Source organism: Coturnix japonica, chromosome 13 (genome assembly GCF_001577835.2).
Source record: "Coturnix japonica isolate 7356 chromosome 13, Coturnix japonica 2.1, whole genome shotgun sequence".
Taxonomy (NCBI): domain Eukaryota; kingdom Metazoa; phylum Chordata; class Aves; order Galliformes; family Phasianidae; genus Coturnix; species Coturnix japonica.
In genome coordinates, this window is record NC_029528.1 from 3,861,787 (window position 1) to 3,882,098 (window position 20,312).

At 44.5% G+C, this 20,312-nt stretch overlaps 1 protein-coding gene across 3 annotated transcripts in view; it reads right to left on the minus strand.

The window, feature by feature from the left end:
• The window catches only part of COL23A1 (collagen type XXIII alpha 1 chain), a 155,332-nt gene that overhangs the window by 40,766 nt on the left and 94,254 nt on the right, over positions 1-20,312 (minus strand). For all 3 annotated transcript variants that reach the window (XM_032447386.1, XM_032447385.1, XM_032447384.1), the window contains exons 3-5: positions 10,504-10,548; positions 4,559-4,566; positions 1,165-1,191 (exon numbers count right to left, since the gene is read on the minus strand). In XM_032447386.1, coding sequence (XP_032303277.1) covers positions 1,165-1,191; positions 4,559-4,566; positions 10,504-10,548 — 80 coding nt within the window. The remainder of the gene's footprint in view (positions 1-1,164; positions 1,192-4,558; positions 4,567-10,503; positions 10,549-20,312) is intronic.

Consider the following 20,312-nt stretch of genomic DNA (forward strand, 5'->3'; position numbering starts at 1 on the left):
GCAAGGCTCAGAATAAAACCAGTAGTGCAGCAACAGCAGATTCCAGGGAGTAAGAAGATGGAGCAAAAACCTTCCAGGGATAAAATGCTGTTCTCCCAGTGCAGATATAGCAGCAGAGCTGGAGGTCGCTGCCAGCCCTGGGGCAGCAGCAGAATCCCTCACCACAACCTGCAGTCAGCACAAGGCTGGGGCTGGCTGCCAGGCCAGGCTGGGGGTCATGCTCTGTGCTAGGAAAAAATCTGCTATTTCATATCAGCATTCCCAATGTTCAGGACTCCTTGACTAACCAGAAGCACACGCTTTGCCAGAACATCACCAACACAAAGATCAGGGCAAACCTGCCCACAGCTATGGGTACTGCCTATTCATCAGTGGTTAGCCACATCTTGCAAGAGCAGGAAGCCATCATAAAATTACAATTACATTGGTCAGCTAGAGCAAAGTCTCCCACCTTGAGCTCAGCGCTGAACCACAACTTGTGTGTTTTTGTGCCCTCCTTGCTCTGCTGATGCCCCACAGACATGATGAGCCTCCAACATGGCTGCCAGGAGATCATAGTCATCCTCGTCTCATCATAGATGGAGCCATGCAAGCAATGGTGCCCCATCCTACTGTGAAGTCTACCTGTTCATTCTGTGGAATTAACACCTCTCCTCCTTTGGGCCTGAGGGAGAAAGGATCCTGTGTTCCTCAGGGAGGGGAAATGAGAACTGAAATCAGCTTTGTTTTCCCTTCCAGCCCTCCTCCCTCAAGCTCTCCATCCATCACATGCACAAAATCCAACAGATGTTGGTTTGGTTTAACAGCTGCTCAAGGGGAATCAGGACAGGGCATGAGGTGGCAGTGACAAGGAGCAAGTTTTCCTAACAGTCTTCTTGAGAAAAAAGTAAACAGGCAGGAGTGTAATAGCAAATACCACAAGAGTGTTCTGTAATACCATGAAAGACTTCAAGCCTTTTGCTCTGTAAACAATGGAGAACACTGCAAAGGCTCCTGAGATTTGGGGCCAAATCTCTCAAAAGGCCATCACTGATGAAGAGGGCAGAAAATAGGAAAAAGAAAAGATCAGGACACGCAAAGAAAATCAAGTGTCATGGCAAAGACAGAAAGGATGATGGGGTGCAGATTAAAAGAGAATTAAAATAAAAGGAATGGAGGAGTTACCGGGTAACCATCGCGTCCTGACTGCCCCTGTGGTGGGGAACAAGCGAGATATCAGGTCAGTCAATGCACACGGCAACAGGCAGGCAGGGGCTGTCAGCTCCCCCACTGGCCCTGGGACAGAACTCCTCCAGAGAAACCTCTCAGGGCAATTTTCTTCCCCCAAAAGGTCATGCCTACAGCCATTTTTCCCCAGATTTTGACCAAATGCCTCACTTGAGCTACTTACCCAAGGCTTGGCCAGCTTGCCCCCATCCCTGCTGCTTATGGAGCTAACAGCAGGGTCCCAGCCGCATGCCCACAGCCCCATCTCTAAACCAGGGAGAGGTTTTGTTGGTGATTGCTGAGCACTGAACTACCCCAGCACCTGATCCTGTGCAGGTTTCCCCTTTCAAATCCATTACTCTCTTTCAGGTTGAGATTCCCCCAGCTCACCTCTACACCTCGTTTCTGTTTGCAGTCAAGTGGAAAGCAAAGGATGCTATGGGGAAAGACCTTAAGTCATTAATGATACCTGTAGGATCAGCAGAGAAAAACCCAACTCACCCAGAGGACTTCACCCTTTCTGCTCCCCCTCTGGGGGCTCCCAAAGGCATTTAAAGATCCAGCTGAGCCACTGGCACAGCGAGGAACTGCTGTAAGCCAGACACCAGGCAGATTCCTGGGAAGGAGCTGTTAAGCATTAGCTGGTACACAAGCAGGCAGTAAGGCATGTGTCTGCTACAGCAGTGTCATATGCTACTATAAACATAGATTATGTCAGCATGCCTCAGATATGCAGTGAGCTCCGCACGTTTCTTACAGCACGAGCAGCTCTGACAGCCCCTTCCTATCCATTAGAACGGTTTTCACTTCTTGCTAAGTGCCCCTGCAGCACTATTGGTTCATCCAGAAACAACACTGACTTCCACAATCACCTATTCAAGAAATTGAAGCCTTGGGATGAAGCATACGGTGAGGTTTTTATGGAGATGTATGGCACTGGAGCACACACACAAATAGGAAACACTTGTAAACTCGCTTGCTGGTGAGCTCCCCAGTCAGCACGCTAATACATAAAGTGTCTGCTAATATCTGGGACTGTAAATGTTTAATTATGTTTGTGGCAAGTCTATCCTTCAATGGCAGAAATGTCCTACCCAGCATGTGATTTTAATACCCTCTGAAACAGAGGTTTTATAGCACAGCACAGCAGATCCCCCCTCACTCACGAGACAGGACCATCAATCATCCAACAGCCACAAATCCTGTACCACAAATTCTAATAATTTCGTACACACAACCAGCTTATGACAGCCAAAAAATGAAATGCCAGAACAACTGCTACTAGGGAACAACAGAACCAAGGATACAGCCTTAGCAGTGCGATGCTGTACATGTAAGATGTAATCGATTCCTTATGGCCAAAAATCAAGAAACAGAAGAAACTAATAGAGCTAAATGCAGTACTGCTGAAATAAAATAACATTGTGGTTCTGTGGGTTCTAGGACTTTTATTGTAATGTTTAAAGAAGTCTCTGGAAAACGCTACTTGAGCTAAAAACTGCGAGACGATTATTTTTTAAATGAACTAAACCAGGAGTTGTCTCTGGAAGGGCAAAGGGAGAGAAAAGTGCCTTGTTTGTGTTCCATCTCCCCTGCGCTCTGCCTGCAATTCAGTAGTGCCGTGGGAACCAGGAAATGAAACCAAGGAGAGACAAAGCAAAACTCAGAGTGCACCATATGCTGCCGAACTACGCACCATGAAGCGCACAGAGAGCACGCGTGAGGGAGCACAGCATGTCTGGCTGCATGTGGGCTGACAGCAGGTGCAGAAAGGGTTAAATCAACCCATTCAAAAGCCAAAGTACTTGAAGTAAGAGAAAAATTCTGCTCCAGCACCCTGAGCACTGTGCATCCACGCAGGGCTCTGCTCACCCCTTCGGATGGCACTTGCCCTGTTGACACCATCATAAACATCTCCAAAACGCACGGCATCATTTCTGTTGTGTGGGCAGAGAGGCCGCGTTGTGGTTTGTAATTACAGAATATTTACAGAAAAATTATTTCATGGGCAGACTAAACTTCTGAACACAAACTGACAAGACAAATTCATTTGTTTGCCTTTCTTGAGCCAGCCAGGATCTGGGATTTATGGCTAATGCTGGACACAACGTTTAGAGTCAACGTGTTCAGATCTCCCCTAAGAACAGTCAAGTCAAAGCCATTAAGCCTTAAATTTTCCTAATTTGCTCCTTCAAAATGTGGCCCAATAACAACTTTACTCAATCCCCTCTTAGGGCTAAAAAACAAACTTGAAATAGAAGTGAAATTTCCAATGGCTGAATGCCATGAACCAATGTCACCAGCAACACGGTCCATCCCAGGAGAACCAAAGCCACAGCGCTGTGACAGCTCCCACGCTCCACGTGCATCTCCCCATCACCTTCCAGCCTTTAGATAGATGGACAGAACTGGAAATTAATTAGCCCAAGAATTGCTAGCCGAGCTATTTTTCCTGAAATGACCCCATTTCAACCCCGTGAGGCCCTATGAGACAAGAGCGATGTGAAGAAATGTCTCTGTTAATGCAACCATGGACAGGGAAACACATGGCTGCCAACAGCCTTTGCCTCTCCTCCAGCACTGGGGGAAGAAAGGTAGAAAGAAAACAGAAGCACCTAACGCCCATAAATCCTTTTTAAAAACTCCTCGGCAGCGAGGAGGGCCCAATGGAATGCTCTTTTCTCGCTCCAAAAGCAGCAGGAGAACCTCAGATTTGGAAGTGGCGGTGGCACAGTGAAAGGCACGTCCGAACATTTGGAAGGAGGAGTTGACACATTTTCAACTATTACCCCTTCAAAGCACAAATTCCCCATAAATTTTCTGGTCGCACTGGGAAGAATGCTCATTATTCTCCCCAGGACTTCAAAGAGAAGCAAGCAAACTGCATCTTCCCCTCCAGCCCCCATTGCACGGCTACCAAACCCATATTAAGTGATGGAAACACAACAGATAAGAAAAGCAAGGCAGAGCTTTAGAACTAAAAATCCCATCAAAACATTAAAATATTAGTATAGCGCTCCTGGGGCTCAATAGAAGCTGAGTAAAGAAACTCTAAAGGGAAACCTTTCCTTTTTTTTTTTTCTTTTTCCTTCTGAATATTTGCTGGGTTTAAAATTACTGGAAGTCCCCGAGGGCAGCAAGTTAAACATTTTAGAACTCCCCCCCACACCATTTGTCTACCATTGTGAAAAAAATACAGCAGCATCTGGTACCAATTTTCCTTCCAGACACACCTCTACCAAAAAATGCTGTGCTTTTGCAATGACACAGAAAGGAAAGGGGGAGGCTGAGGGGGGAGGGAAGGGGAAAGCCTTAACTTTGTCGATCCAACAGTAAAATCCACGATACTTACTGCAGGTCCTGGAAAACAAAAGAAAAACAAAGAATAAAGTCACTTAATTGTGAAGATGAGGCATAACCTAAAAAAGCACAGAAAAGGGGGAAAAAAATATATCAGAGTTGCGTTACTTCTCAGTTCAGTTCCAGCATGATGACTTTCCAGACAAACTTGATGCTACCCTCGTTCTCCCATGTCATGCATGTTGTTGCCCTGCCAGCATAAAATCAGGCTTAAAATCAGTTTTTACACCTTTGTTCCCAGCATGATTCCATTCTCTCTCTCTGCACAAGACCCCAAGTGCAGCACAAGGCATCACCCACATTCACTGCCTGGGCATCCCATGCTACCACGGAGCATGGCCCGCAGAGCCCCTCAACACAAGTAAAAAAGGGCATCTTCACCCTGGAGCTCCACTTTATTATGGAAGAGGAGCTGGAGATGAAATTCCAAAAGCTTATCCTTGCCATGGCAGCAACACAGTCATATGGCTGCCTTCAAGGCTGGAGGGATGCAGCAACCCCACATATCTACAATAGGTTTTAAGTACCAGTATCACTGGCTGAAGCTGTGATTAACAGTAGTTAATAAACAGTAATAAATAACCACAGAGAGCTGTGCACCCCTGCAAGGCAAGGTGTCTGCTACCTGCCCTGCTGATTTCTGCAGCTTTCCCAGCATTTGCCCTGGTTGGTGCTACCCAGAGATGAACCCTGAGCTCCTGCTCTAATGCAATCCACATTCACTCCCACTTGCGAGGAGTCCCAGAGCTTGCTTGGTTTGGGATCCTTCATGCTCCATTTCTTGGCTGATCCAAACCAGAAACAAATTACAATTAAAAAAGAAAAAAATAATAATAATGTGGGAAAAATTAAAAAGGAGGAAAAAAAATATCATTAGCTTTCCTCATTGTGTATTATTCTATAAAATACAATGAGAAGCATATTTCAAGCTAACACATCTTTGAGGTTCTCAAAGTTTGTTTTAAAAAAAATAATCTTATGTTGAAAAGTTGAATAAGAAAACCCCCAAAAGCAGAAGAATAAGGGCTGAGACCAAAGTGCCTGCTGCCAAAACTCAGCCCATTAACCTGTGCTTGTCAGTTGAACATGGCCAGCCCCACACGCAGCCACTGCCAAGTGCCAGCTACAAATCTTTCCCCCACTCACAAATCCATTTTTCTTAGTGCTAAAATTCACTCAGGCTATTAGTGATGGTTTAGTTTCTTCTGTATACAGAAGTCAGTGGATCTAAGCCAATATATTAACTGAGAATCGTAATCTTGATTTATTAACTCATATACCAACTTACCCACAAAAGGCATTACATAGAAAAGTAAAATCTAAGCCTCGAATAAGAACCAGCCAGGAAATTATTTTAATATGGGATTTCAATCAGCTACCAATTATAATCTCCTTGGGATCTGCTGCCTTTTCCAGCTACTGATTTCTTGTAGCACTCACAGGGAAGTTCTCTTTGAAGGTTCCTCTCAACTACCAGAATCAAAGTTAGGGGCCTCCTCTATGTGTTGCATAGGATGCTCTCCATCAACACCCACGGAGTTAGGTGATCTTCATAGGCACTTTTGGCCAATAATTCTTCATTAAGGCACAAGTTTAAAACTACAGAACCAATCTTTTCCTCCCTCAGAACAGCACAATGCTCTGGCTTGCAGAACATGTTCTTTAAAAGCCTGGCCACAAGATCTTTGTCTCCTGTAGAAGCAAGTCAAGTATCTGGCAAAGCAGCAATAAGCAGAAGCTCAGCCTGTGAGAGGGGCTGCCCCCTCCTCAGCCACCTCTGAGATGTGAGCACACTGAAGAATGAATTGGAAATTCTTGTAATGAACAAAGAGCTGGAAACAGACTCTTTACCTTTGAAACTGGATAACAAATTAACTTGGGAGCTTACTTCAGAAGGAGGAGGAAGACAAAATAACACACACGTGCATGGAATTTGGTCTACAACTGGTTTCTGTGATCTGGAGCAAACATCACTGCTATGGGTGAGGGATCAGCTGGTATCCACGTCTGCAAGGGCACAGGCATACTCAGATACACCATGAGATTCCTTATGAAGCTCAACAGTTGTGCTCAAGGGAGGTGGGACAGAAGCCTATTCCAGATAAGTGACCCACATTTCCTGAGTGCATATACAAAATAACATTCATGTCAGTCTAAGACCCAGCACGGTCTCATCCCTGGCAGCACACAGACATAAAGGAAGTGACAGGTCACAGACAATTGTTTCTGCATATTTGTGCAGCTTGGGAATTTGGGGATAAGCAACTAGTTCTGTTTAATCGTTTATCACGGAGGTCTTCCTGCCATGACAGCAGAGAAACCAAACCAGGGACAACAGCTACAGTGGGAAGATGCCCTGGAGCATAAATAAGTAGCACTGATGAGGCTTCTCTTAAAGCTCAGTTGATGCCAACACTGCCCTTATGAATGATGGAGTGTGCACAGACTGATGATGGTGAAACACAGGGAGCACTGAAAATTCCCAAATAAAACCCAAGCTCTGCATGCTTCACACATACACGAGCTTCAAGAACAGCAACTGCACATATAGGGCTGTACAACCACGGGGCCAAGAGCCTTGGAAGTGCCTTAATGGGTAAAACATGGGCTGTAAGTATGTGTAGGGCTGGGAGAGGAAGAATGCTTCCCTGTGCAGAAATCGCTTTGCTCTTCATTAAAAAGAGCCTTAGACTCTTCCCTATTCCAAACTAGGATATTTCTGTAAACAGAATGGATGTAACAAAATATTAAAAGAAAAAAAAAATTAATACTTTGAACCAAAACTTTGGTAGAAGTTGAAGCTAAAAACACAACTGCAGTGAAATGTAACTTTGGAAACAGTGCGGGGTGGGGGCGAAAGGCTGTTTTATCTCATTTCAACATTTCCAAACCTTTTCCCTACAAGAGTTTTTGAAGCATGAAATTCCTGTAAACAAAACCTGCAGCCAGAGACGGCAGCTTTGCCCACACTTCCCAATGAAAAACACTTCACCAAGTAACAGTCCCTCTGCAGACATACCCCTATGGGCAATTCCTGTGCCCAGAGCAGCCACCCTACTGCTGTCAGAACCAGAGGTTTGTGTCCAGAAAACATCCAGAATCAGCTCTTACTTCACACAAAGACATCATTAAGTGTGATTTTATCATGGGAATCTGATCTGAGATGCGCAGGATTGCCATCAAGAATAACCGCAGCTGCTAAAGGTTCAAAGTCTTTCACATTTTTCTTGCAGAGGGCTGCAAACTGCATATAACATTGCATTAATTAAAATGCATTTTTCTTTCTGTGCACCAATGCTTCCTGAGGACAGACGCATAAAGTCCTTCCATGCTATGCTTTGCTTCCAATGGACAAGCAGCAGCTGGTGTGCAGCAATCGTCCCCATTCCATGGAGCTGGGGCTGTGCTGGAGCAGAGCAGGGACAGCCAGAACCATGTTGTGCTGCTCCAAGATGCACACGTGCCCTGTGCCATCAGCCAGTCCCCATGGGAGCTGCAGTGGAGATTCCCAGGGCCAGATGGCTGCTCGCATAAATACCGTGGGTCAGACAGCACCGCTCACCTCCATAACTCTGGGTTTGTTTAGCTGGGCTGACAGCCACAGGATTGCTCCCCAAATATCCAGGCTTCATATTTATGGTCAGTGAGGAGGTGAAGGGATCGTAACACTCAAGCCACTGCCAGTGATTCATTCACCCTGATGTTTTCACATCCTTCTTGAAGAGTACGGAACCACGTCTGCCCCACTTCAAAATCCAAACAGTTCACAGTTTTATTCAGAGTTGGATTAAGACTCATCTCTTACGGTGTCTTCCTGCGGCACAGCAGTTGTCTCAGTGTGCTTTCAAGATGATGAATTCTTAACTTAGAGAAACGTAGAGCTGTTAGATTAATTTTCTTTATGATCTGAATCCATCAGAGCCAAAGAAAAAAGTAAAATCGAGTCTTGGTTTAAATCAACAGGAGAGCGCGATTGAAAAGGAACAGGATGATCTCTTAAAAGTTCCTCTGTTTATAAGAGATACAGATTGAAAGTTTCAACATGAATCAGAAAAAGGTTTTTCAGCGTTACCATTTTAAGAACTGCCAGGAAAAGATCTCCCTTTGGCAGGGCTGGAACCAGCTCTGCGCCTCCTGGCTTGACAACAGCATTTGTCTGGAGGCTGTAAGACCATAACCACATTTGGCCCCTGGGGATGGATGCTATCATACTAGGCAAATAGTGTTTTATTCACATTTATCAGCTGCAGCAAAGGAACAAGAACCTGGTTTATGTGTGGTCAGGTTCTCAAATACAGAAATATATATTCAAGCTATCTATGAAAACAAACATCTGGCAGCTCGGCCAAAAGCAATATACAGAGGGAAGTCTGCTCTCCACGTTTCTATCTGCAGCAGAGCAGATCAGGCCTTGGGGCTGCATTGCATTACACAGATTTAACTGCTTTGCCCCATCTAGTGTATCTGTGTGTGTGTGTGCGTGCACATGCACATTGGTGCACAAAGGTATTTGCTGCTGCCAGCCTTCTGCTTCAGAGGAAATCAGCTCCAAGGCCCATTGCCACTACGTGCCCTGTGGCTCTTCCTTCTCCAGCATCCCTTTCCTTGATTTTCCTTCAAAGCTGCATAAAACTTGAAGAAAAGATGCATGTTATTAATAACTGTTGTTTTTCTTTATGCTAGAACTTGTGCTTTCCTGTTGGCCCTGTGTTGATTCACCAGCAGCTTTCTGCTTCTCCACTGGGATGTATGGACAGCAGCAACATGACATTAAACTTTCAGAAAAACCACGAGCCAACAGCAGTGTTGATGATACAAATCACTCTGCCTTCCACATTTGCTTGGAGCTCATCAAGAAGTTATCCTCACAACCTGTCCTAAGGGATATCCTGGACCCAGGGACTCCACCCTTGTGCCAATCCACTCACACAGCACTTGTGGATGTGCTGTGGCATAAGCAGAGCAGACTTCAAAAGCTCTCGTGTGAAGCAAGAAGACAAATGAAACATGAGGGCACACTCACATTCGGTGCTGCTAAATTTTGCTAAGGGCTGGAAGTGCCTTGGAAATGCTTGCATGAAGATATGTATAAACACACCAAATTCATGGCAGTCCTCGCCAGCTGCCTTTGGTTGGATGCTGTACCCCTGTAAGGGCTTTCAAGAGTGCTCCGATGTTTAAAAACAAACATGAAAAGAAAAAAAAATCAAAGCCATCTGGCGATTCCTACAGCCTGACTGCTGGGAAAAGGGTGAAGCGGACTGGGATCTGCCTTTGTCACCATGAAAGCAGAATCCCTGCCCTGGCTACAGAACACACAGTGAGGTGGCACCAATGAAAGGAAGGGAAATGCCTGCCTGCCCTCTGCAGAGATCAGCTCCCAGTCCGCAGCACTAACAGCCCAGTTCCCTCTTCCCATAGTTAATACAAAGTGAAAAAAACCATTAGAAATGGCTGGCCAGAAAGTTATGCTTGTGGAAAACGCAGCGGGGCATCTGCTGTACACAACAGCAAAGGAGAGCAGCCTCCTGGATAAGAAAAAACCTGCCTGGTCCCCATTCATTCACTCAAATCCAACAGCTTAAAAGATGACGAGTGTAAAACTTCATTTGTTGGTCTCTGACATGCCTTTCTGGGCACTTCTGTTTAACAAGATGCAACCATTCTCCTTAGCAAGAGAGATCTACATTTCTTCCCTTTCCTACTGCATCCAGACCTAAAAGCAGAAAATGAACAGCCCTGCTCTCCTGCTGACACAAGATGAGTGCTTTCCCAGTTCACAACGCACAAGAAAATCCACCCGACAGCAAAATGACAGAGATGCAGAACCAAACCACTTAGCAAAGGTTCCCATGTGGGCAGGCCTGGGGTTGAGCAGGAGCCAGCCCAGGGGGACACGTAATAGCATTGGTACCAGGGGATGACCACGGTGCTTACCAGGCTCTCCACGCCGTCCAGGCTTCCCTCGTCTCCCTGGAGGGCCTGTAGAAAGAGAACTGAGTGTTAGCGATGGGCACACTGTGAGCTCTGCCCCCCACACCCAAAGCACTGCCCCTCCCACACCCCCCTCGAACAGACACAGACTGCCAGCCTCCTGCACAAAGTACATCGGTATAGTGAAAAATGAGGGGGAGATGCTCCTAGGCAAGGTAGGAAGGAGTTTCTGAAGTTATCATGCAATGTGGTAGAGGAATCTGGGTCTTAAATGCTCCAAAAACTAGGAAGAAGATAGTAGAAACTACTACCACACAAGTGGCTGCTGCAGTTTGTACATTACAGCAATGATCCAAGTGAGGAACAGGAACCTTTTCTTACTAACCCAAGTCAGAAGTTCCCACATTGTCTGCTAAAACATCCCTGATCCCATCGCACAACTACAGCCTCAGGCCTGGGTTTCAGACATAAAACTATGCTTTTTGTCCCGGCCACTGGAGCAACAAGAGCTCAGTGATCAATACAGCAACAGCACACCATTAATCAAGCAAAAGGCACTTCAGCAATGAAGGGGAATGCAGAATGCAGTCGCAACAGAAGCTGAGCACCCAACTGAGCTGGAGCACTGCACCCTTTGCACTCTTAGCCCAGGGCTCGGTGGGACATGGCAGCTCTCTGCTCCCTGGGGCACACACAGCACTGCTGGGGGTCACAGAGCTGCCGATGGCAGCACTCTGCAGCCAGTCAGACAGCTCTGGAGGAGCATTGGCTTGTTGGGTGCCAGCAATGCTAACAACCAAATCAAGAGCTCACTTCTATCTGAGAAACCACTCCACTCCCTCTCCTTTCTGCTTTTAGGTATGAAGACCAATAAATGAAGATCACTAAATGTTTCTGCACTCCGGTCAAGATTTCCCCTTCTGCAAGAACTCTTCCATTCCCAAATGCTCACCATTTTCCATGGGACAGAAACACCAGTTCCTTATGCCAGCCACGGGATCAGACCAAGACTTCCCTGTACAGACTGCAGATGCTGTGCTGCTGAAAATCACTTATTTTCTCCTTTTCCTCTATCATTACGAAAAGGAGAAAAGAAACCCCCAAAGCAGCAGCCTCCCCCCTGTACCCGCTGCTCCAACCATGATTGCTCCTGAATGCAGTTAACAAAATGCAGGTAGTTTGACTTTGCCTCTGCTGGTAGGGGGCAGGGAGAGCTCAGGGGGCAGGGATGTCCTCACAGAACCTTGGGAGGGAAAGGCTGAGTTTTTAAGCAAGTGCCTGGTGTGTTAGTAGTGGTGCTTGCAGATAATGAACTGATGAGAACTTCAGTGGGGGCTGAATGAGAGAATGCCATATCCAGAGCACTGCCAGGCAGCAATTCACAGCCCTGCCATGATGCAGGTACCATCAGGTCTGCAGCCACCCCTGAGCATCACCCTGAGCTCCTGCTTAGCACGAAGGACAGAAGAGCACTGGGCAGAGCAAACACACAGAACATCTCCTTTCAAACCCCTTCGGGAGACTACAAAGAGCATTAAGGAGGCCTGGGATTTTGTTTGAAGATAAATGGTAGCTGTAAGCTGTTACCTAATGACTCCATCTCCTAAGATCTCGCAGTTTGATGCTTGTTCAATATAATTAAGATTTATGTTGCATTAGCGTCAATTGGGTAATCGCTAAGCCTTTCTTCTGACCATACCAGCTCCTCTGTATCAGCACTGGGAGTTCTTTTATTTACATTTTTACGAGAGACAGTTTTGGAGAGGAGAATGGATCCCAAGCATAAAGCAGTCTGCTTTTAAACAACTTGTCACATTCAAGCTAAACAGCCCTAATCCAGAGCACAGCGTGCCACTCCTGACAGCACCGTGAGCTCTCTGCTGAGATGACAGATGTAGTAACACAAAGGAAAAGCATGAAACGCATCACTACTAGGAAACATTATGAGAAAGAGCTGATAGGTGCACCTAAGGAATAGATGCTCAAAAAGAAGGTTAAAAGTTCCTGGTAAACACACTGGATTGACTCAACTGTTCCACTTTGCAGCAGCCACGTGTCTCCCACTGCAGGCAATGAAATGAAAAGCTGTAAGTCAATACTGTTTTATAATTCACGTGAAGTATTATCAAGAGCCTAAAGCACATATTTCTCTGTAGCACAGTAAATTAATCCTCTTTGGACTAATTTGCCCAATGCAAATTGGGCAGCTCTACTAACTCTAATCTGTCAATACCGGGAAAAAAGGTCTAGCATGTGTTGCCCATCGTCATAATTAAAACAAATTGGGCACTGTTGGATATAGGGGGATAACCACCTATCACAGCCACCTCAACTTTATGAGCAAATTACTGCCTACGCAACTGTTGGACATTAGGTAAGTTGGTGTTCACCAAAATGAAGGTGAGCTTTAAATGCCAGCAAGAAAAAGTGCCCAACACCACAGCCCAGCAAAGCCACACCACGCTGTGATCTCAGCCAGAAGCACCAAGAGTACATTCAGATCCTTTTTCCAGATGCAATCACCTCTAACGCATTGTGTTCTAACGTGGGATTAAGTTTCATATCATTTTCGGAGGGCTCCCCCACTCACATGCTTGGCACTTTTGAAATGCTTAATTTTTATGAGCTTGAAGTCATTTAGATCGTTTCCCCTTCTCCTCCTTGTGGCAGTTTTCAAATTGTCTTCAATGAAACTACTTCCTCCCTAAACCCCCATTGAAAATGAGTCAACCAGAAGAATAGCTTGAACAAATTGGTTGGTTCGGCCACTCTCAGAACAGAATTTTTCTTTTTTTCTTTTTCCTTTTTGGTATTTTTTCCCATATGGCTTTACTTAGCAGGCAGGAGACCTTTGCAGCGTACCACAGGGTCTTGTGTAGAGCCCTGTGAGACTGTAGCCCTGCTTGAGCTGTTCCTGCACAAAGGCCAACTTACTTCCTTATTCCCTGGGGAAAAGCTTTATGGTTCACGGACAGAAGTCAGCCCCTGCGATGCTTGCTCAGCTGATACTCATCAGGTACTCAGGTCGGGCTGCAGACTCTGAGACCACGGAGCTGAGATTAAATAGTTTTGGGTCACAACATGTTGCATGAACCTTCTTGGCTTCAGATTCCAATGGACCCAAAGACTCAAAGCAAATACCAGACACAGATTAGAAACACACAGAACCTATGGTTTTCCAAATAAAAACAACAACAAAAAATTCCATCCGATTCATTTCAAATTCGGTCCAAGCACCCCGAGAACTTTCTGAAATCCTTGGCTATGCTTTATGTTATTAGAAAAGCCACCCAGAAAGCAATGTCTGGTTATTAGTGGAGAAAAGCTCCTTGCAGTTCAATATGCAAGCCAGTTGCTTTCCAGATACAGAAAAAAGCAAAGGATTATTTTCTCTCATACCTCCAAGCAGACCTTCCTGAATGAGGATGCTGCATGCTGGGGAGCTGTGCTCAATCACAGGGAAGAAAAGAGCTCTATGAACTAAACTGGAGCAGCTGGGCAGAATATCAATGGTTATGCTTCGCTTTGAGCAGTCCAGAACCTTGGCTCCACAAACTCCTCTTTAACTACAGATGAGCTAAAATGAGGGGGTCTCAGTGAGGAGGATGGGATGGGGCACAATGCTGGGGGAGGGAAAAGATTAACCACTCCAACAAGATATGGCAGAGAGTCTACATCCCAAATTCAACGATCACCAGCATTAATGGACACCAACAGTGCCAGCACATAAGGTACATTTAGTCTGGTATGGCACAGCTCTTTAAATATCCCAAATTTGCCTTTGGTCTTATTAAAAACACTTAAAAACAAAACACTTTTAAAAAACACTTTAAGACTTTTTTAAACACTTTTTGTTAATTGTAGCCAACAAAAGTTTCCCTTCCCATGGGTGGATCCTTGTTGCAGAAGGAAAAATAATACTCAAAGTCATTCAAAGAGTAAAATTATATATACACGCACACATATATATCTCATAAATGCAGAAACAAATGGAAGTGCTGATTGTGCTCCATTTACAGCAACTGAGATTGTGCCATATGCTGAGCATTCTGAATCCACCCCCACTCCTAAATCATTTTTTCTTTTTTCCTCGCACCCAGAGACAGCTTCTTCAAACAGTCAAGTGCATACAGCTCTTTTGTTTAGTCACCAGGGCATGAAGATAAACTGAATTTGAGATATAAATTAAGAAGTGACTGGAATAAAGCCACAATTGCACTTACATCAAACATGGAATTTTTTCCTTTTGTTATGGCTGGGCTTACTCAGGCCATTTTCTGATAATACCCTGGCAAAGCTGCAGCAAAACACAGGGCAGGAGCAGATGTATGGAGGACACCCCGCTTTATTTTTAAACAAGAGGATGCATGTTTTGGCAGCTGTGTAGGCTGCCATACACAAGGTAGGAAGGTTTGCAAGGCAGATTTTGGCTTCTCACATCTGCACTGGTGCAAATCCTGGACAGAGATGGTAGCTTTGAAAAGCTTACAGGGAGTAAGCATGAATGTTCATGTACACATGTTGGGCTTTGCATTGCTTTATGAGAACAGTGGCCATCTCTGTTCATCATACCGATATGCTCCTACACACTCCAAACAACTAGTAAAGCTGAAAACACCACGAGCAAATCAGGCTTCTCAGGGTACATGCCAGGTAGTCAAGTCTGGCAGTGAGTCAACTTCATCAACGTGAGTCCAGCAAATGAACAGACTCCTTTACCTGCAGTGGATGCAAGCTAGAAAACCACTCAGTGGTGGAGCTGAGGGAGAGGAGCAAAGTGAAACTCACACTGGAGCCCTCCAATAGCATTTGACAGAAATTCATCAGCCTTACTATAGCATCTTCAGACAAATTAAAGCATCGTTATCTACAATAGATGAGCAAACATACCCTTGAAGACTGCTTTTTCAGAAAGCATTTGCAACTTGGCTTTTTTCTGCTAAAACACCTGTGAACACAAAGCCACCTCCGGGAAGAGGCAAGTCACCATTACCCAAGCAGTCCCCAGTGACCAGGATGCCCAGTTATCTACCAGGTGTTGTATTGCTTTGCTTGCATCAGTAAATCTGCCCATACGAAGTACCAGCCTGCCTGCAAAAATAAGAAACGTATATAGACATTGGGAATACCCTGACAGCATTGAAATGGCTGTGCATTTCTTGCTGTAAAGCACTTATTATCTTTTCCCCCCCCCAAGAACTGCAAGACACTTCCATAAGGTAAGCAAGATAATGAAGCACTTATTGCTTCCTTTGGTTTTCAGTTACAGTCTCACATTTAAACAAGTTTGACATGCTGGATTACAAAATCTCTAGTGCAACATTCAGATCTGACACAAAGTACTTGGGTTTTGATGAATTGCATTTTTGGAGCACGGAAGTACTCAAAGCTAATGAGTATTATCTGCAGCCAGAATTAGCTGTTCCAGATCCAGGATCACACGGCAAAAGCTAAAATGTTCTTTGTCATTTCCCATATTACTCAACACGCAATAACTACAGGAGAAGTGAAAACAGCAGGGCTAGAATTTGAGAACAGCCGAGTAACAGTTTCTCTTATCTAGAAAAGATCCTTGTAACTACACAGAGAAATGTATACAATGTAGACTTTAAGCAAACAATCATATTCTTTGTATTTAAATGTTATTCTTGCAGAATAGAATCACCAAAGTTGGAAGAGACTTTCAAGATCATCCAGTCCAACTGTCCACCAATCAGCAGTACTTCCCAATAAACCACTTCCCATAGAATTATCAAGGCTGGAATGAGCAAATGAGCACCTCTGGAGATTCAGGCTGTGGTCAGTGCCCCATTTTGGCAGGATTTTCCATCCCTTGTTTCTCAGCTTCCTAAAAGCAAGCAAGCAATTTGCCATATGCAAAACATAAAGCAAGCGAGCGATTGGGCCAAGCTGATCACAAGACCAACCCTGTGACAATCACACTAACAACGCCAACAGATTTAGCTTCCATATGACCAACCAACGTTAACATAAAAATTGAAGTTTTCCTGCTCAAAACATTGCACTGTGACAAGTCTCAATAACAAGAACAAAAGAAATGTAAGAATAAAAGAAATGTAAGCCATCTCTGGGAGCTCTTCCTATTTTCATTGCTTGCATTATCTTCAGACCAAGGCTGCATGCTGTTGCACGCTTCAAATTACGGAGCAAAAGTTCACCTTAGTGGCACCAATTGGAGTTTCTATTTTTATGCCGAACTTGGCCAGAAGCAAACACTGCTGACTGATTTCAATGACTGATTTTGAAAACCTAATTGTGTTACATCAGTTTAGCTTCCAAAAAATCCTGCCGTCTCCAACAGCCCAACGAGGTGATGAACAACATGCTGATGCTGATGAAGCCTCGTGAAACTTAAGTAAAATACCCAAAGCTACACTAGGCAGGAAAGAAATTAATCAGATTTTATCACATTATTACACAAATAAACCCCTAAACTGTGGACATTATGTTGGCTGCTTCAGAATAATTTTGTCCAATGTGGAATATCTGACCCCAAGGCACAAATGCATGCCATTACAAATAAAAGCACGCTGAGATACATCCACCTGTTAACATTTCCTTGGAAGACCTTTACATTCAAAGTCTGCCACCAGCAAACCTCTGAAGCCAGAAAACCACAGCAGACAGTTCTGGGAGAGGAGTTTGTCCAGATGCTGCAGCACAGACTAGGGCAGGAGGTGGTAACCAACTGCATGTTACCCAATTTACTGCTGGTGCCAGTCACAACACACAAGACAAACAATCTTTTTGACAATGTAATTTAAAGGAAACATGATTCATCCGTCAGGAACTCCACTCTACCAGTAAATGCATCATTGGAACAGTGCTGGGAGAGGTACTCAAAGTAAAGGTATTAAAATGCCACTCAGCACGTGGAAAAGGGCTATTATTAACACTGTTTAACCTTGGAGAGCTGGAGATTTGTCTGATGATGGTGGCAACAGATGCAAAATGATGCTGCTTGCTGTCAGGAAAGCATTTACCCAGCAGCTGGTGGGATGGAAGGGCAGCCAGCAGAAATGCAGGTAAAAGCACTGTACAAATGGGGCAGATCATTTAACACATGCAGGAAAAAGACCGGTGGCCTCAGGGATTTTTTACCCCATTTTCTCCGACCATTATTTATTTTTCTTTGATTTTTATAACTGTGCATATCACAACAATGTGTCTAAACTCTTAAAAGATGGTTTTTTTTTTTTTCCTTCTTAATAGAAAAATGCTCAACAAACAACACAAACTTCTAAACACAGTACATGCCTCAAGCTTTCATTTCTAGTAAATCCTCTGTTCTGCCCTATGACAAGCCTGGAGTTGCTCTAAGATTTGCCCATACCACTGGGTACCAGCTAAGGCCAACACAAGAGAGTATGTGAATCGCCTTTGCCATGGGGCTTTTCCTTCTTTCTCGTCCATACATTTGCAATAAACCTCACAGAAACTTAAGCCCTAGCGGTACACTCACAGCACAGTTCAGTGAGCGTGAAGCAATTTCTTTAGATTCTTTGGAAATTAAAACCTTTTGTGAGCAGGCAAGAACACAGCGGTAGATTTGACAGATAGAACCCATGTCTAACAGGCATGTAGCAAAATATTCTGCCTCTTCTACTGATAGGAAAGTTCCCCTCTTGGTAATTCTACCTTTTTCCTAAAGCCCATAAACCGCTGGTTTAAGTTTAAGCACCACCGAGGCACAGTATTTTATCTTAAACATTCCCATCATCCTCCCACTAACACAGAGGTGTGGTTGCATGGAGGAGAATTAGACAACTGGAAAAAACTGCCCTGCATCCATCAGCTCCTGGTTATCCCCTCTACTAAGGAGTTTGCAAAGTTCATAAATACTTAAGCCATTTGGGTATCTAAATAGCTACCTTGCCCCCAGTTAAGTTCTTTCCTGAGGACAAAGCTTTGATGCCAACAAGCTCAACAACTGGCTTTCAAAGAAAACATCTGCTTCAGGCTGTGGTGTTCTCATGGCCAGCCCCTGGGAAGAGGTGTACATGGGAAAGCATGGAGAGCAGCTAAGGAAGGGCATTGCAAAAGTAGTAGGAGAAGCAGTAAGGACAGAAGACTTAAGAAAAAGAAGATTTAGGAAAACAACAACAACAACCACTGCCATCAAAAGCTAATTGCATGCATGGCCAAAAAAGAGTCTCCAGATATATTAAAATACATCTATACATCATGCTGGACTAGTCATGGAGGCATTACCCTACTTGAGCATAATGTGGAGAACTGGAGGGGAGAAGAAGATTCTCAGCCTCATGGAGTATTCCTACATCAGGGTTGAAATTATGATGGAAAAAATGTCAAATAAAAATGATTTCACCCCCAGAGCAGCAGAAACAATGTACTTTGTTCTCACAAATTGGGACCAGGTAGGTTGGCACAAGGTCTTTGGCAAAGAAACAATTTACCCTCAAATTTGAGACCAGAGCAATAGCATTAGATCACTTACTCAGACTTCAGCTGTGAGCAGCTGTTTGGCTTTTATTTCACACAAAAGCTTATACTGTAAAAGGAATTCCTGGCCCGTATTCAAATGCTATATTTGCTTGTAAGCAATGTTTCTCATTTTAGTCCTGATAATGCAATGAAATCAGTGACGAAAAATTTTTACAGAGAGATGTAGAGGGGGAGAAAAGGTATTTCTTTGTAGAGATGCTGCATTTGTTCTGTTGAAATGCAATACTTAGACCAAGAGTTTTCACCACGCTCCATTTTTATCACCAAGCTTCTCCCCTTTGGAGGATGTATTTAAAGGTACAATTGCCTTCTCTGATAGCCCTGGGCATGCCGGCTTTGTTGCATGCAAACTGCTTTCCCACCCACCCTAAATCGTTCCAAGAAAGGAACAGATGAACACTTATGAATAATACAGTTTCCATTATACAGACACAACCAACGCGTGCCACAGCCATGTTCACTTTTGGGGAAGAATGGTGTTTCCTGTAGCAAGTGCGAATCATCAAACAGTGTGAGCTCCTTCACTGCTGTATCCAACCTGTGCTGCACAGCTTCCAGCAGGAACACACTGGGGTCTCAGCAGCCACATGCTGGAATTCTGGTCTATCAAAGCAATTTCTGACTAACTGAAGAGCAGCACACTGCTACTTCCACCTCAAGAATTAATTATAATTGATTATAATTAATTACAATTGCCACCAGCAAAAAAAAAAAAAAGCAATGGAGGTGAGCAGCAGTAAAGCCACAATGCTCACTGCTGAGACGGCAATGGGGCTGCAAGCTTGCTGCAGGCTGAATATGGGCACTGAGTGGCCAGCAATGAGACTGAGCACAAAGTAGCTGTAGGAAGGCCAGGAGAAGAATAGGTATGTCGGCATGCACAGAAACATAGCTGAGATACCAGAAAGAGTGCTGACGTTTCTTTGGCGTGCACCATGCCTTGGTGGTTGGCACCAGGTGGGAGCAGGCGCAATTAAAGACACAGCACGAGCCAACACTCGCAGAAGCTGATAAAGCCAACTCAGTTAGAGCCCATTTCTACCATGGCTGGGGCCTGATCTGGCCCAGATTCAGTGACAACTGTTGTTTTTATTTCGGTGAGAAGAGGGAATGATCTATTGCTTGCACATCTGGGGAACGTTTCAGTAACAACTTCATCGTAGACTGAAGTCTTCTCCTGGGCCAACACAATGCACAAAGCTGCTTCCAAGCGCATGGCTTTCCAAGATGAGAGGTGTTCTGAGGAGCCTTGCAAGTGCACATTAGTTTCCCAATTATCAAAATTACTGCTGTATTTGTTTAACCGCTTTCATTTGCTTACTTGA